We start from the raw sequence: 18,767 nt of genomic DNA, 5'->3' as shown, positions 1-18,767 counted from the left end.
TAAGGTGTTTGCTTGTACCTACCCATCCTGTGCCCTATATAAACCATGGTATGTGAATGCTTCTATTAAAATCTCCTGATGATTGAGGGAACCCCTCATGAAACAGGCCTGTAGAGATGAAGTAGTCTTGTGATTTTTTTTCCCACACATACATATATTACGCTCTACCATGGTATCGAGCACTATTTTTTGGGATAATCTAATTAAGACGTATATATATATATATATATATATATATATATATATATATATATATATATATATATATATATATATATATATATATACATATAAGACTCCGAGGTACTTGAACTCCTCCACTTGGGGCAAGATCTCCTCCCCAACCCGGAGATGGCACTCCACCCTTTTCCGGGCGAGAACCATGGACTCGGACTTGGAGGTGCTGATTCTCATCCCAGTCGCTTCACACTCGGCTGCGAACCGATCCAAGTGGAGGAGTTCAAGTACCTCGGAGTCTTGTTCACGGGTGAGGGAAGAGTGGAGGGAAGAGTGGATCGTGAGATCGACAGGTGGATCGGTGCATCTTTCCATGATGGCACGTGAGGCCCCGCCTCACCTGCCTCTAGTGACTGCACGTCACTGATATATATATATATATATATATATATATATATATATATATATATATATATATATATATATATATATATATGCATATGCATGCATGCAGTCGGCTTTCGGTCCCCGGCCAAATTCTTTTAGCCCCAGCCTTAGTTACATAAACCACATTACAAAAAATGTGTAACTGCCAAAAAAAAAGAGAGGACTTTAAAGGGTGCCTTGAGGAATGCCTTAGTTATGCAAACCCCAAGTTTGGACCCAAGTGTTCTATGTTTGCTAGCAATGGTAAAATGTCAATGCAAGGATCTGCCAATGTCTTGACAGTGGTCCACCTTTCTCTAAACAACATGAGCACTCTATTGTTTTTAGGAATTTGCGGCAAAAATGTTTGTCTCCCAAGTTGTTAAACTGAACTCAAGTGCCGGAATGATGACATTCTGGGGCCCCCGGGTCACCATTTGAAGAGCACCGAATGGCCACAAAATGTTGTATGCACCTTTAGGCATGTGTTATGGTTGAAAAACAAACACACTTAGCGAATAATTGTCAATAAGTCTAATGATTCTAGAACTTTAATGATATCTGAATGTATGTCTTCCAAAACCACAACCCATGGGGTGCCACTGATATAATTTACAGTTATATACCATGATACCATACCATACCAACTTTATTTATAAAGCCCTTTAAAAACAACCACAGTTGAAGAACAAAGGGCTGTACACTACAAAGAAATACATGCAAAGGACAGACTAAAAAATAACATTTAAAATAAAAGTAAATTACACATTGAAAAGGCAAATACAAATTATCCTATATAAAAAAAAATTAGAGTGTCTGCAGTTTTTGCGAGCCAAAAACATCAATATTTTTTGGACATTGTAGAAGCCACGTGGCTGCATTGCAATGACGCAATATTCGCCTTATAGGCATTAAGCTGGAGATATGTTTATTTCGAGAGTAATATATTACAAAGTCAGAGGAGTGTGTGTTATTTATTGTGCACAAATCAAGTACAGCAGCCTGTCACTGCAGCGTGACGATACAATCAGCATCCCACCGCGCTCATTATTCTTCAGCAACACACACAACGGGTGTTGTTAGCGGGAAGCAACAAAGGTTGTATTTGCCACGGAAGAAAGTCGTTTCAACAAAAAAAGGGTGAAAAAAGGTGGGCTGGAGACGTTGTTAGTGAGGAGTTCAGGTAACCTTAAGGCAGCACAATTGGTGGAGTCGCACCATACTTCTCCAATAATGAGGCAGATGCGGACACTCACTAAGGTTTTTTAAAAATAGCTTCAAGCCTGTGAGAGCCGTGGTGATTGACAGTCTGCTTTTACTTACTGTTGTGTTCAATGAACCTTTATTTTTATTAGATGAATCCCACTTTTGAATTTGGGCTAAAGGTGATTAATCACAGTAAATTACTTCTTTACACCATTTCAATTTACCTAAAAAAATATTTTGACACAAATTCCTAGCAAAATTTTGATTATAAGCTCCAATGCAGACAAACTCTTTTACAGCTACAGTATTGACATATTGAGCTGCTGCATCGCCTATGAGTAGGTTAAAGTTAATTCTAGAATATATGTCATGCTTCTCTCCAAATTAGTAGAAGCTTGTAGCCATAAACTGATAAGTAGGTCAACTCTGGCATCCAACTTATACTTGAAAATAAGTTGCTTGTTTCTGGCACTTTTTTTTTTTTTTTTTTTTTTAAACCTGCGTGAAGATTGTGATTCATTCTTCATCCATTGAGAGCAGACATTGTACTCTAAGTGATTGTTTACTTATGCTCATATAGTTTGTATATCTTGTTTAGCAGTTAGCAATACTGCTACATGATGCTAAGTGTTTCACTAAATCTGGATCTGTTTAGCTAACTTGTAGCTTATCCTCGGTATATTCAGGCTCAAAATTATAAGGTTCTGGATCATCATTTGTCCATATGTAGTCTTTGTTATTTCTCTCCAGAAGTCTGTCATGAGCAATAGTGTTGTTGACTTTAAAGGGAAAAGTGAACGTTATGATGAGTCTCTGAAATTAATATGTAAGCTTAAAATACGTAAATACTTAAATATTACATGTTAATATGAATGTGCTTGTTACTACATTACATTTATACAAAACCCAAAACCAGTGAAGTTGGCACGTTGTGTAAATGGTAAATAAAAACAGAATACAATGATTTGCAAATCCTTTTCAACCTATAACCAATTGAATAGACTGCAAAGACAAGATACTTAATGTTCGAACTGGAAAACGTTGTTATTTTTTGCAAATATTAGCTCATTTGGAATTTACTGCGTGCCAAATGTTGCAAAAAAGCTGGCACAAGTGGCAAGAAAGACTGATAAAGTTGAGGAATGCTCATCAAACCCTTATTTGGAACATCCCACTGGTGAACAGGATAATTGGGAACAGGTGGGTGCCATGATTGGGTATAAAAGCAGCTTCCATGAAATGCTCAGTCATTCACAAACAAGGACGGGGCGAGGGTCACCACTTTGTGAACAAATGCGTGAGAAATTGTCCAACAGTTTAAGAACAACATTTCTCAACCAGCTATTGCAAATAATTTAGGGATTTCACCATCTACGGTCCGGAATATCATCAAAAAGTTCAGAGAATCTGGAGAAATCACTGCACGTAAGCGATGATATTAGGAACCTTGGATCCCTCAGGCGGTACTGCATCAAAAAGCGACATCAGTGTGTCAAGGATATCACCACATGGGCTCAGGAACATTTCAGAAAACCTCTGTCAGTAACTACAGTTTGTTGCTACATCTGTAAGTGCAAGTTAAAACTCTATTATGCAAAGCAAAAGCCATTTATCAACAACACCCAGAAATGCTACCGGCTTCGCTCGGCCTGAGCTCATCTAAGATGGACTGATGCAAAGTGGAAAAGTGTTCTGTGGTCTGACGAGTCCACATTTCAAATTGTTTTTGGAAACTGTGAACGTCGTGTCCTCCAGACCAAAGAGGAAAAGAACCATCCGGTGTGTTATAGGCGCAGTTCAAAAGCCAGCAGTTGCAATGGTATGGGGGTGTATTAGTGCCCAAGGCATGGGTAACTTATACATCTGTGAAGGCACCATTAATGCTGAAAGGTACATACAGGTTTTGGAGCAACATATGTTGCCATCCAAGCAATGTTATTTTCATGGACGCCCCTGCTTATTTCAGCAAGACAATACCAAGCCACGTGTTACAACAGCGTGGCTTTGTAGTAAAAGAGTGTGGGTACTAGACTGGCCTGCCTGTAGTCCAGACCTGTCTCCCATTGAAAACGTGTAGCACATTATGAAGCCTAAAATATCACAATGGAGATCCCGGACTGTTGAACAACTTAAGCTGTACATCAAGCAAGGATGGGAAAGAATTCCAAATGAAAAGCTTCAAAAATTGGTCTCCTCAGTTCCCAAACATTTACTGAGTGTTGTTAAAAGGAAAGGCCATGTAACACAGTGGTAAAAATGCCCCTGTGCCAACTTTTTGGTAATGTGTTGCTGCCATTAAATTCTAAGTTCATGATTATTTGCAAAAAAAAAAGTAGTTTCTCAGTTCAAACGTTAAGTATCTTGTCTTTGCAGTCTATTTAATTGAATATAAGTTAAAAAGGATTTGCAAATCATTGTATTCTGTTTTTATTTACCATTTACACAACATGCCAACTTCACCGGTTTTGGGTTTTCTATTAATTACACATACAGAACACACACTAACACGTTCTCACAAGACACCCACGCAAACACACGCACAAACACACACAATGGCTTCAACTTGCCACTCGCCGTGTATTTTTAAACCCACTCGCCTGTTACGCAACACGTGTTAGTGTTTTGCTTTCACGTGAACAAAAATACACCACAATAAAAAGAGAGCACACATTGCCATGAGAATATAATAAAGCTATTTTCAGGCGTGCATGCACAGCGCGCTTTTGAAAAGTTTATTTTCTAAATGGAGGACTGGAGGTCAGGCTGACACGCGTCGCCGTTGGAAAGACTGCTGCGGTACAACGTGTGACAAAAAGGTCTGTCTGAGCAGATTGGAACATAACGAACAATAGAAAAAGCAGCAAAATGATTGCGCTTTCTTGGTCGTTGTCTCGTATCTTAACCGTTGAAGACGTGAGTCCCAGGCACAAGTATTCATCCTCCAAATGTCCCACTTAACACAGTCCCAGGCTACATTGACCACCCTGCAGACACTTTTCCACACTGCCCTTGGACGCCATCAAATGAGCTTTCCTGTACAGCGAAAACCTGCTTCAAGTCATCATTCATGCCAAAAAAGCAAATACAATGATGTTGACATAAGCGGTTGTCAACATAACTAATACCAAAACGAGCCTTTGCTTGCACATATATAAGATTATTAGTTAATTTATTATTTCTTCGGTCAGTGGTCAACAACATAAACAAACAATTTCATTCATAAATTGGAAATGTTGCAGACCGAAAGGGTTTAGGCTGAAGTTGAACACTTATTGCGCCTAACCCTATAAACAATGTCAAATAAAAGATGAGCTTCCAAAAATTATGAAATTTCCTTTGCACAACATATTATAAATACACCTTGTACACAACATAAACACTGTTCAATTATATACACAGTAAAGACATGTGAAATATCCTTGCACACCTTTGTACCAATTATATACAAACCCCGTTTCCATATGAGTTGGGAAATTGTGTTAGATGTACATATAAACGGAATACAATGATTTGCAAATCCTTTTCGACCCATATTCAATTGAATGCACTACAAAGACAAAAGATATTTGATGTTCAAACTCATAAACTTTGTTTTGTTTTTTTTGGAAATAATAATTAACTTAGAATTTCATGGCTGCAACACGTGCCAACGTAGTTGGGAAAGGGCATGTTCACCACTGTGTTACATCACCTTTTCTTTTAACAACACTCAATAAAGGATTGGGAACTGAGGAAACTAATTGTTGAAGCTTTGAAAGTGGAATTCTTTCCCATTCCTGTTTTATGTAGAGCTTCAGTCGTTCAACAGTCCGGGGTCTCCGCTGTCGTATTTTACGCTTCATAATGCGCCACACATTTTCGATGGGAGACAGGTCTGGACTACACTCTTTTTTTTACGAAGCCACGCTGTTGTAACACGTGCTGAATGTGGCTTGGCATTGTCTTGCTGAAATAAGCAGGGGCGTCCATGAAAAAGACGGCGCTTAGATGGCAGCATATTTTGTTCCAAAACCTGTATGTACCTTTCAGCATTAATGGTGCCTTCACAGATGTGTAAGTTACCCATGCTTTGGGCACTAATGCACCCCCATACCATCACAGATGCTGGCTTTTGAACTTTGCGTCGATAACAGTCTGGATGGTTCTCTTCCCCTTTGGTCCGGATGACACGATGTCGAATATTTCCAAAAACAATTTGAAATGTGGACTCGTCAGACCACAGAACACTTTTCCACTTTGCATGAGTCCATCTTAGATGATCTCGGGCCCAGAGAAGCCGGCGGCGTTTCTGGGTGTTGTTGATAAATGGCTTTCGCTTTGCATAGTAGAGTTTTAACTTGCACTTACAGATGTAGCGACGAACTGTATTTAGTGGCAGTGGTTTTCTGAAGTGTTCCTGAGCCCATGTGGTGATATCCTTTAGAGATTGATGTCGGTTTTTGATACAGTGCCGTCTGAGGGATCGAAGGTCACTGTCATTCAATGTTGGTTTCCGGCCATGCCGCTTACGTGGAGTGATTTCTCCAGATTCTCTGAACCTTTTAATGATATTACGGACCGTAGATGTTGAAATATCTAAATTTCTTGCAATTGCACTTTGAGAAACGTTGTTCTTAAACTGTTTGACTATTTGCTCATGCAGTTGTGGACAAAGGGGTGTACCTCGCCCCATCCTTTCTTGTGAAAGACTGAGCATTTTTTGGAAATCTGTTTTTATACCCAATCATGGCACCCACCTGTTCCCAATTAGCCTGCACACCTGTGGGATGTTCCAAATAAGTGTTTGATGAGCATTCCTCAACTTTATCAGGATTTATTGCCACCTTTCCCAACTTCTTTGTCACGTGTTGCTGGCATCAAATTCTAAAGTGAATGATTATTTGCAACAAAAAAAAAACGTTTATCAGTTTGAACATCAAATATGTTGTCTTTGTAGCATATTCAACTGAATATGGGTTGAAAATGATTAGCAAATCATTGTATTTCGTTTATATTTACATCTAACACAATTTCCCAACTCATATGGAAACGGGGTTTGTAGTTTTGTACTTGTGAGTGTTAATGACACAGCTTTGCATCAGTTGATATTCTCGTTTCAAGCATGTTTTACTTACCATTACAGCTTTCATTTGGAAGAAGGAGGCAGACAGGGCATTCCAGAGCCTCAAGAGGAGCTTCAGTTCTGCTCCCGTCTTGGTACACACTGACCCTGCACTGCAAAAACTGAAATCTAAGTAAGATTAAATATCTCAAATAAGGGTGATATTTGCTTATTTTCTGTCTGATAAGATAACTCTTCTCACTAAGCAGATTTTATGTTAGAGTGTTTTACTTGTTTTAAGGGTTTTGGTCCTAAATGATCTCAGTAAAATATTACAGCGTGTTGCTGAGATTTTATACTGAAGTTGAGTATGAATCGACGGTAAAATCCAGCAAAGCCTAGGAATCTCCTCAGTTTAGTACGGGCGGTTAGTGAGGCCACTCCACCACTGCCTTGACCTTCTAGGGGTCGGCTCGGATGCTACCCCTCTCGATGATGTGGCCCAGGAAGTCTACGGAAGATCATCCACACATATGGTTTTCTACACCACAATGCATCTATTTATTCTTCTACTTCTTCTTCTCCAGATTTTGGCGCTCTCTACCTTCCACATTTTTCATCCGATTCAAACCGTTCCAACTTGAAACTGTTCAGCCTATTTGGGAATCACGGGCTTTCCCTTGACAAATTCCCGAAATTCCCAGATTTTCCAGAATTCAAGGTTTTCCGGGACATTTTTCCCATTTAAAATGAAGGCCATTTTTTCAAACTTCCACCATTTCCACATTTTCCAACCCATTCAAACCATTCCACCTTCAACACATTCCACCACTCTGGCAATTGAAATATCCCAAGTTAAAAAAAATTCCAGGATTTTCCAGAATTCCTGCTTTTCCAAAGCCCTATTTCCACTTTTTTTTTCTGGCTACCATTCCTTCCACATTTTTCAACGCATTTCAACCATTCCACCGTCAAAACATTCCTCTTAATTAGGACAAAAAACAAAGTTGTTTTTGAACTGGAAAAATTCCTGGTTTTCCCGAAGTCATAGGAATTCTGAAATACCATTTCTGAATTCAACATGTTACTACTTCAACATTTCTCGACTGATTTGAAAAAATCCAACACCAACCATTTCAACTCATTCAAGTTTTTTTTCTTCCATTTTCAAAAAAATTCCCGCTTTTCCCACATTTTTTGGAAATTCCCATTGAAATCAATGGGACATTCTTCAAAGTTCCACAATTCCCACATTTTTCATTTGATTCCAACTGTTCCAACTTCAAAATATTCAGCTTGTTCAGGAATTGTGTGCTTTACTTCACCAATTCTAAAAAAAAATTCCCGGATTTCCCATATTTCCTTCTTCTTTTTTTTTTTGCATTTTCCCCATTCAAAATTAATTGGCCATTTTTCAAACTTCCACAATTTCAACATTCTTCAACCCATTCAAACCATTCCACCTCCAACACATTCAACTCACCCTGGACATTCAAACCACAATTTTTCCACATTCAACAAATTTCCAGGAATTCCCATTTTTTGGTCACCTATTTCCACCCTTAAATTCCACTACTCCTTTCACATTTTTCACCCCATTTCAACCGTTCCACCGTCAAAACATTCCTCTTAATCAGGACAAAAAACCAGTTTTATTTTTAACTGGAAAAATTCCCAGTTTTCCCAAAATTCCAGGAATTCCGTAATACCATTTCTCAATTCAACGTGTTACTACTTCAAAATTTCTCGACCGATTTGAAAAATTCCAACATCAACAATATCAAACTCATTTTCTACCATTTTCAAAAAAATTCCCACTTTTTCCGAAATTCCCTATTTTTCTGAAATTCCCATTGAAATCAATGGGACATTCTTCAAAGTTCCACAACTCCCACATTTTTCATCTGATTCAAACTGTTCCAACTTTAAAATATTCAGCCTGTTTGGGAATTGTGTGCTATACTTCAACAATTCTAAAAATTTTTTTTCCAGGATTCTAGTTCAACTTCAGCATTGCCAGCATTCACTCGCAGTTCCTTCAGGAATTGCCTCATCTAGTTAAACGTATTTTACTTTTTAAATTGCTCCAAAATGAGCTTGAGGTGTTAAAAACTCATCAGGGAGTTGATGTGTGATTATGATCTTGATTATTTTGATTAAATCCAAACTACTGCTGGCGATTTCACGTGAGGCAATTCAACACTTACTTATTTCATGACCTACTTTTGCAACGTCCTTACACAATAGAAGTTAGATGGCCTGATTGTGCTCGCTCTGATAACCAGTTGGACTTTTAGATCATCACTACTTTACTAAATTGGAACACCAGCCATATAATAATGTACTTCTGAATCTGAATCTGAAGTACACATGAATACCACAAAAATCCAAATATCAAGGAGGATTCTTTTTTTAAATTATTTTTATTTATTTTTGCAAGAATTAAGTTATTGTAATAGACAATGAGGGAACACTTTAGTATGGGGAACATATTCACCATTAATTAGTTGCTTATTAACAGGTTAGGGTTAGGGTTAGGGTTGGGTTTGGACTAACTAAGACTTTTAGTTATTGGCTTACTGGTTGTATAATAAGGCCATGCAGAATAAGGCATTAATAAGTACTTAATAATGACTAATTAAGAGCCAATATGTTACTAATTTGCATGTTAATAAGCAACTAATTAATGGTCAATATGTTCCCCATACTAAATTAGTGTTACCGACAATAAATAGTGATTTTACGATACAACAATTCTACAAGTAAAATTGTAAATTTTACAAAAATACATTTGAAATTTAGAGGAAAAATGCCTAGTTTTACCATAATTTTATGTTGCCTTATTGTTTTCTTACAAAATGTAAGTTAATATTTAAAAAGACAAACATTATGAAAAAAAATAAATCCCTCATAATTTTATGATAATGTGAAGAGATGTTATTTTTTTATTTGTATGAAAATTAAATAATAATAATAATAACAATAGTAATGATAAAATGTGATAATTGTAATACAAACCCCAAAACCAGTGAAGTTGGCATGTTGTGTAAATGGTAAATAAAAACAAAACACAATGATTTGCAAATCCTTTTCAACTTATATTCAATTGAATAGACTGCAACGACAAGATAGATGTTTTTTTTAAATTCATATTATGTTTATATTCTTAGAAAATATGTCCCTGGACACATGAGGACTTTGAATATGACTAATGTATGATCCTGTAACTACTTGGTATCGGATCGATACCCAAATTTGTGGTATCATCCAAAACTAATGTAAAGTATCCAACAACAGAAGAATAAGTGATTATTACATTTTAACAGAAGTGTAGACAGAACATGTTAAAAGAGAAAGTAAGCAGATATTAACAGTAAATGAACAAATAGATTAATAATAAATTTTTACAGCTTGTCCTTTAAAATTTTGACAAAATAATAGAATGGAAAATGACACAATATGTCGTCAGCAGATAAATTAGAAGCCTTTGTTTGCTTACTTACTACTAAAAGACAAGTTGTCTTGTATGTTCACTATTTTATTTAAGGACAAACTATTTATTCGATTACAAGAAAAAATATGTTTAATGTACCGTAAGATTTTTTTTGTTCAAATAAAGCCAATAATGCCATTTTTTGTGGTCCGCTTTATTTAGAAAAGTATCGAAAAGTATCAAAATACATTTTGGTACCGGTACTGGTACCAAAATATTGGTGTCGGGACAACACTAATCCTCACATTGTTATGACTTTATTTTAATTCAGTGTGAGCGTAATATTCCTAGCCATGCAATCTGGATCGGATCCGGATTCCAGTTGATCGGGTATTATTCGATTGTGACCTTGGATTCACGTGTTGGCTGGAATGGGTTAATAACTTTGTCGGTTAAAGTGTGGATTCTCTCCAAAAAAGCTCAAACGTGTGTGGATTGTTTACGTCTGAACTGGCTATCAACTCCAGAAGGTTTGCCTCGTGTTCTCCTCTGCAGAGGCCATGTGATGCAAGGCAGTGAGGAGGAGGGGCGGGGCCTTGGTGGCGAGCAAGGAGATTGATGCACGGAAGCGAGCGCACGCAATTCTGCACACACACACACACACACACACATAATAGAGAGGAGCATGTGGACCATGTCATGTGACACGAGGGGTAGGAGGAGGCAGGAAGTAGCTGCAGTGAGTGAAAGCCAGTGATCTGTGAAGATGACATGTGATTCCATTAATGAATGAGTGTATGTGAGGGTGTGTGTGTGTGGGTGTGTGTGTGTGTGCGTGAGTGTGAGTGCGGTGCTATAGTGGAATTAATACTCCCTCTCACGGATCACTCTGTAATACATTATGGATGTGTGTGTGTGTGTGTGTGTGTGTGTGTGTGTGTGTGTGTGTGTGTGTGTGTGTGTGTGTGTGTGCGTGTGTGCGTGTGTGTGTGTGTGTGTGTTGGCAAATCCCTCCCATTCAAGTCTACATATAGCATTCAGCTAAAAGCCACTGAGAGGAGAAGTGAAGTGAAATAGCCTCTGAAGGCAGACAAGCCAAGCACTGTATTATCTACATTTGTCTTATCAATTGATACACCCTATTTTTCGGACTGTAAGGCGCATTTAAAATCTTTAGATTTTCTCAAAAAACGACAGTGCGCCTTATAAGCCGGTGCGCCTAATGTACGGCGTAATTCTGGTTGTGCTTACTGACCTCGAATCGATTTTATTTGGTACATGGTGTAATGATAAGTGTGACCAGCAGATGGCAGTCACACATAAGAGATACGTGTAGGCTGCAAGATGACGCCAGTAAACAACACCAAAACTTGATATGTTCCATTGAAAATATAGAACATTACACACGGCGCTGAAAAATCTGACTTCGGTAAGCTATGAGGCCGCACCGCTTGATGGATTGTCAGCGCATTAAACATACGAGTATTATTATGGTGTGTGTATAAGGACCGCAGAATGGCACCTACTAGCAGACATAATATCTGGCGTTTTGTTTCGCAATATTATACAAAAGCAACTTTTCTTACCTTCTAGGGTTGTACGATATACCGGTATTAGTATACCGTATTTTTCGGACTATAAGTCGCAGTTTTTTTCATAGTTTGGCCGGGGGTGCGACTTATATTCAGGAGCGACTTATGTGTGAAATTATTAACACATTACCGTAAAATATCAAATAACATTATTTAGCTCATTCACGTACGAGACTAGACGTATAAGATTTCATGGGATTTAGCGATTAGGAGTGACAGATTGTTTGGTAAACGTATAGCATGTTCTATATGTTATAGTTATTTGAATGACTCTTACCCTAATATGTTACGTAAACATACCAGGCACGTTCTCAGTTGGTTATTTATGCCTCATATAACGTACACTTATTCAGCCTGTTGTTCACTGTTCTTTATTTATTTTAAATTGCCTTTCAAGTGTCTATTCTTGGTGTTGGGTTTTATCAAATACATTTCCCCAAAAAATGCGACTTATACTCCAGTGCGACTTATATATGTTTTTTTTCTTCTTTATTATGCATTTTCGGCAGGTGCGACTTATACTCCAGTGCAACTTATACTCCGAGGCACTCCCCCAAGACTGCGGTCCTGGGTGGACTACGAGATATAATGACTGATGAACACCTTCGTTCGATAATGAAGGTTGCCTCAGCTCAAAGCCTGAGCCCCGACATTAATTAACTAGCATCCAAGAAAAAATGGCAGGTATCTGGCTTGGGCACATCAGATTAGATCAGTGTGTTGCAAACTGAGCAGTTTAAAGTCCAGAATGGTTGGTTCATTCATTGTTATTTTATTTTCAAATTTATTAGCCTGTGGAAAAAGTTCATGTTCATATTTACCTCAAAAGGCTGAAAATAGAAAAGAGGCATTAAATTTTTAATTAAATTGTATTTGATATGTCATTGATATTTTTTAATTATTATTATTATTATTTGAAACTCGATTTTGCATGTCACTATAAAGTTATATAAGCCTTGCTTGTTCAATATTTAATGCAAAACTTGTTTGGTACCTATTAAAAGGTTAATTTGTTCAACCTTGGCCCGCGGCTTTGTTCAGTTTTAAATTTTGGCCCACTCTGTATTTGAGTTTGACACCCCTGGTCCAAAACATCATTTCAACATTTGGAGTCTAAAAACGGTAACTCTGAGAGCGCGGAATTAAAGAAACAAAAGGGAAAATTCGCCTCTTGTCTGTCCTCCATTGTCTTTATCTCTATGGATGGAGGCGGGACGCATGCATACACGTTACGAAAACATCTAGCGGGGGTAGTAAAAATTCACCAGGGCCAAGCCCAAAATCTAAAGTCAAAATCTAATCAGTTGTTTCTTGACCATGTTTCCTGAAAGTTGAACAAAAACATGCCAATCACTTCACGTTATTTTGCTTACAGACATACCGGTGGCAACGATTACATCACTTCCTGGTGGAGATAAAGAACATTTAATGCTGTCCTACAGTGTGGCCTGAGCCCTTATGTCTTTAACAAATACACCATATAAAGGCTTCTATTGTATATTGACTTGAAATTTCCTTAAACAAGTGCGCGTGTAAAAATTGAGAAATTTTGGTTACAAAGAATATGTATGCTCTCACAAGCATGCTTTTTTTAATCATTTTTTAATTATTATTATTATTATTATTATTATTATTATTATGTTTGTTTTATCTGTATTTATTTATTTATCATCATCATTTGAACGGAATACAATTGTATTTCTTTCTTTCTATCAAGTGTCAATATCTTTTTCTAAATTACTTTTGTTTGTTCCTTCTAAAAACTCCAATAAAAAAAAAAAAAAAAAAATATATATATATATATATATATATATATATATATATATATATATATATATATATATATATATATAGCCGCCATGAAGCATAGGGGGCACCAAACATTTGTCTAATATTGTATATTTTTAGTCCACCGGCTAACAAGGCAGCAGCTAATTATGTTTATCTATACACTGTGTGGAGCCGCTCCTCTAAGATCATAATAATTAAAGTTAAAGTTAAAGTACCAATGATTGTCACACACACACTAGGTGTGGGGAAAGTATTCCCTGCATTTGACCCATCACTCTTGATCACCCCCTGGGAGGTGAGGGGAGCAGTGAGCAGCAGCGGTGGCCGCGCCCGGGAATAATTTTTTGGTAATTTAACCCCCAATTCCAACCCTTGATGCTGAGTGCCAAGCAGGGTGGCAATGGGTCCCATTTTTATAGTCTTTGGTATGACTTGGTAATCACCTCCATTACAGAAAAAAAAAACTGCATTTATTTGTTTCTTAAAGGGGAACTGCACTTTTTTTTTAATTTCACCTATCGTTACAATCATTATGAAGGACTAGACGATGGATGGATTTTTTTTTTCAATGAAATCTAAATATTAAATAAATGTAAATAAAAGTACGCTGACAAGGGAGCCAATGGGATCTCCACTATTTCGCCCATAAAATCCAATAAATAACTATTCAAAAAGCGTCAAAAATACTCCATTTACATTTCGTGACTTGAATATTAACCAAGTAGTAGTGATATTGTTATTATAAGCGCTTAAGCAGACAAACTATTTATAGCGGCGTCGTGATGACAAGCTTGTGTCCCTATTTTAATTTTCCTGAGGGAACTCTCCTGAAGGAATCAATAAAATACTATCTATCTATCTATCTATCTATCTATCTATGTTTACGTCATCGAGTGGTCTGCTGCTTCCTCGCTTCCTTGCTCCTTGTATGTTTATTGTCGATCATAAATCATGCCTCTCACCTGGACATGAGACGTCTGAGTAGGTAATCCGACAAGTTGGTACACGTTCACAGTCATTTCGGACCCGGAGAGGGCGAGAAAGACACGAAAAGCTTGTGAAAATATATTTGACAACAAGTACTCGTGTTTCTAGACCTACATTCAGCTTAATGTGTCACGACAGGGTTTTCGCAGCTTACTGCAGGGTTCGTTCCCCCGAAATGCAGACGGACAACTGCGGACAAAGCGTTCAGGTAGGAACATGATTTATTCCTCAAAATATCAAAGTACCGTATTTTTCGGACTATAAGTCGCAGTTTTTTTCATAGTTTGGCCGGGGGTGCGACTTATACTCAGGAGCGACTTATGTGTGAAATTATTAACACATTACCGTAAAATATCAAATAATATTATTTGGCTCATTCACATAAGAGACTAGACGTATAAGATTTCATGGGATTTGGCGATTAGGAGTGATAGATTGTTTGGTAAACGTATAGCATGTTCTATATGTTATAGTTATTTGAATGACTCTTACCATAATATGTTACGTTAACAAACCAGGCACGTTCTCAGTTGGTTATTTATGCCTCATATAACGTGCACTTATTCAGCCTGTTGTTCACTATTCTTTATTTATTTTAAATTGCCTTTCAAATGTCTATTCTTGGTGTTGGGTTGTATCAAATACATTTCCCCAAAAAATGCGACTTATACTCCAGTGCGACTTATATATGTTTTTTTCCTTCTTTATTATGCATTTTCGACCTGTGCGACTTATACTCCGGAGCGACTTATACTCCGAAAAATACGGTAGTACAAAAAATGGAAAACGAGTCGCACTCAAAGCTAATGCTACTATTTAGCATGGACTATGGACAAGGAACACTCACTCACTGTGGCACGAAACAAACAAAACTTACGTAGCAGGTTGCACAAATCAAACAATGACGCCAGGCCGAATGACCGGCAAAGGCAGGCTTAAATAAACCATCTGATTAGTGCTTGGGAAGCAGGTGAGCGGGTGAACACTAATCAGAGACAGGTGGAAATAATAAGTAACCATGGTAACTAAAACAAACAAGGGTGTACAAAAACAGGAACTAGTGGAGTCTAAAACTAACAGAACATAACAAAACATGATCCGGACCACGGATCATGACATAATGAAAGTTTTGCAGTCCGCACTACGAATCCCCTGAATTTTCCCTTCCTACATCAAGTTGCGCGCTTTCTTGGCAATATCAGCGTTGCATTTACCTTTCAGCTTCTTTCCCAGTTTCAGCAGTGCCATTTTGGATTCCCTGTTGGCGAGCTTTACGATGATGAATGACGCGGTGGTATTGTTTCTTTCATTCAGTGGAATGCACGCGTCGATGGTGTTGTTACAGACCTCAACATCCTTTGATTGCAGAAATTGGACCACTTGTTGCTCCGTCGAAGCAGCATCCATTTTCATCTGGTTTTCCTCTGTTGTAAACTGGTCTGGCGTAGGATCTGGATGTGATGCACAGTCCTGCAATCATGATATAATTCTGTTGTGAACACTGATCCATCTCCTCTTTGATATTCTCCAGAACGATGTTATCTTGCTGCTCGGCACAATGCAGCATTCTCCTTTTGCATGACCTTCAACTCCCTTCTCAGTGCTGTCCTGTCCTCTGAGAATCTTCATTTCATCTTTGAACGTCCTTATATCGTCACAAAAATCCTTTCTGACTTTGTTATTCGGTGCTTGTAGACTTTCTACATTTGATTGTAGACCTCGAATATCTAATTGTTAACATTCTATAATTGACTGTAGACCTCTGATATCTGATTGTAGGTTTTGTATTGCTTACATCCACCTTCTCACATTCGTGAGCCCGGACGTTACGAGGTGGGAGTTGTGTTCCGTATTGTGCATGTCATAGTTGCTAAGCAGCCAACTGAAAGTTGTTGGGGTTGTTAGCTTTTACAGCTAGCAGCATGTCTATCTTGTTTATTTCAACAATAATCGTACTTTGCGCCTGTAGAACTGGGTCAGCCGATCTTTGAGATCACTTTGCTTGAAAATCTTAAGGCTTAAAATCTATTAAAACTCTCACGGCAGGATCACCGTATAGCTTTGGGTTGCTAGTGAAACACCCCCGGGCCAGAATTCAAATCAAATATGTTAGCAGACTGTCCAGTAGCTGTGATCACAATCAGGTCAGGAAAGCTCCAATTGTACTCAAAACTCGAGTTAACAAAGCAAAGCATTTTTGTTTTACGTCCTCTACCAGAGATAGGAAGTTATTATGTATTCTTTACTCTGTTTTGCTCAAACATATACCTAATTAAAAAAAATAAGGAACCTGTTTTTTTATTTATATTTAGTACACCAGTTAAAAAGCTAGCAGCTAATTTTCTATCTCTATACACTGTGTGGAGCGTTCCTCTAAGGCAGTGGTTCTTAACCTGGGTTCGATCGAACCCTAGGGGTTCGGTGAGTCGGCCTCAGGGCTTCGGCGGAGGTCGAAACACACCAAACTCATCGTGTAAATAAAAACTTCTCCCTATCGGCGTATTATGGATACCCCCAAACAATTTTCCCTCTAATTTTCCATCTGATTTGCAGGTGTGTAGTTTGTTGTGAGTTCATGCACTGTGTTTGTGTTGTTCTTTGAACAAAGTGATGTTCATGCACGGTTCATTTTGTGCACCAGTAAAAAAACATAACTTTGTCTTGAATTTGAAATACTTTTTTTTTTTTTTTTTCACTAAAAAATGGTTCGGTATAGGCGCATATGAAACCGGTGGGGTTCGGTACCTCCAACAAAGTTAAGAACCACTGCTCTAAGCTCATAATAATCACCTCCATCACGGAAAATAAACTGCATTTCCTTGTATCTTGAAGGTGAACTGCACTTTTTTGGTAATTTTGCCTATCGTTCACAATCATTTTGAAAGACATGACGACGAATGGATTTTTAAAAATGCATTCTAAATATTAAATAAATTCCATCAAAAGTCTGCTTACAATGAAGCCTATGGGAGCCATTAAATTATGCCGATAGAGCCCTTAAAAAACATCCAAACACCTCCATTAGGGTTTTATATACATGATGTCAGTACATACAGTCATGGTCAAAAGTTTACATACACTTGTAAAGAACATAATGTCATGGCTGTCTTGAATTTCCAATACTTTCTACAACTCTGCTGGGTCAAAAGTATACATACAGCAATGTTAATATTTGGTCACATGTCCCTTGGCAAGTTTCACTGCAATAAGGCGCTTTTGGTAGCCATCCACAAGCTTCTGCTTGAATTTTTGACCACTCCTCTTGACAAAATTGGTGCAGTTCAGCTAAATGTGTTGGTTTTCTGACATGGACTTGTTTCTTCAGCATTGTCCACACGTTTAAGTCAGGACTTTGGGAAGGCCATTCTAAAACCTTAATTCTAGCCTGATTTAGCTATTCCTTTACCACTTTTGACATGTGTTTGGGGTCATTGTCCTGTTGGAACACCCAACTGTGCCCAAGACAAAAACCTCCGGGCTGATGATTTTAGGTTGTCCTGAAGAATTTGGAGGTAATCCTCCTTTTTCATTGTCCCATTTACTCTCTGTAAAGCACCAGTTCCTTTGGCAGCAAAACAGGCCCAGAGCATAATACTACCACCACCATGCTTGATGGTAGGAATGGTGTTCCTGGGATTAAAGGCCTCACCTTTTCTCCTCCAAACATATTGCTGGGTATTGTGGCCAAACAGCTCCATTTTTGTTTCATCAGACATCACATGGACAAAGAAAAGACCTTCTGGAGGAAAGTTCTGTGGTCAGATGAAACAAAAATTTAGCTGTTTGGCCACAATTTTCAAAATTAATTAATTTCTTCATCGCTGATTATTACTCACTGCAGACTTTATGAGAACTAACAAACATAATAAAACATCCCTTACTGTGAAAGGTCTGCTGCCATTAGGATGCTGACTGCTAGGATGTTCATATATTCCCATTTAGAATATAAGCACTTTTTGAGCCGTTCTCGCCAGTTCCAGGTCCAAAATGGCTGTCAAATTGTCCGAACTTGTCGGATTATATCCTTAACCAACTAATTTTCGGGTGAGAGGCATGATGTATAATCTAGAATACATTTACAGGGAGCAAGGAAACGAGGAAGCAGCAGACCACT

The 18,767-nt window shown here is 37.9% G+C and overlaps 1 protein-coding gene across 1 annotated transcript in view; it reads right to left on the bottom strand.

Annotated features, from left to right (window-relative positions):
• The window catches only part of rpl29 (ribosomal protein L29), a 68,779-nt gene that overhangs the window by 15,032 nt on the left and 34,980 nt on the right, over nt 1-18,767 (bottom strand). Inside the window, exons 2-3 of the mRNA XM_061938352.2 lie at nt 16,001-16,123; nt 15,868-15,911 (exon numbers count right to left, since the gene is read on the bottom strand). Coding sequence (XP_061794336.2) covers nt 15,868-15,911; nt 16,001-16,123 — 167 coding nt within the window. The remainder of the gene's footprint in view (nt 1-15,867; nt 15,912-16,000; nt 16,124-18,767) is intronic.

This window comes from Nerophis lumbriciformis, linkage group LG03, assembly GCF_033978685.3.
Source record: "Nerophis lumbriciformis linkage group LG03, RoL_Nlum_v2.1, whole genome shotgun sequence".
Lineage (NCBI taxonomy): Eukaryota > Metazoa > Chordata > Actinopteri > Syngnathiformes > Syngnathidae > Nerophis > Nerophis lumbriciformis.
Note: the sequence above shows the minus strand (reverse complement) of the source record. Positions and strands in the feature narration are given on the sequence as shown.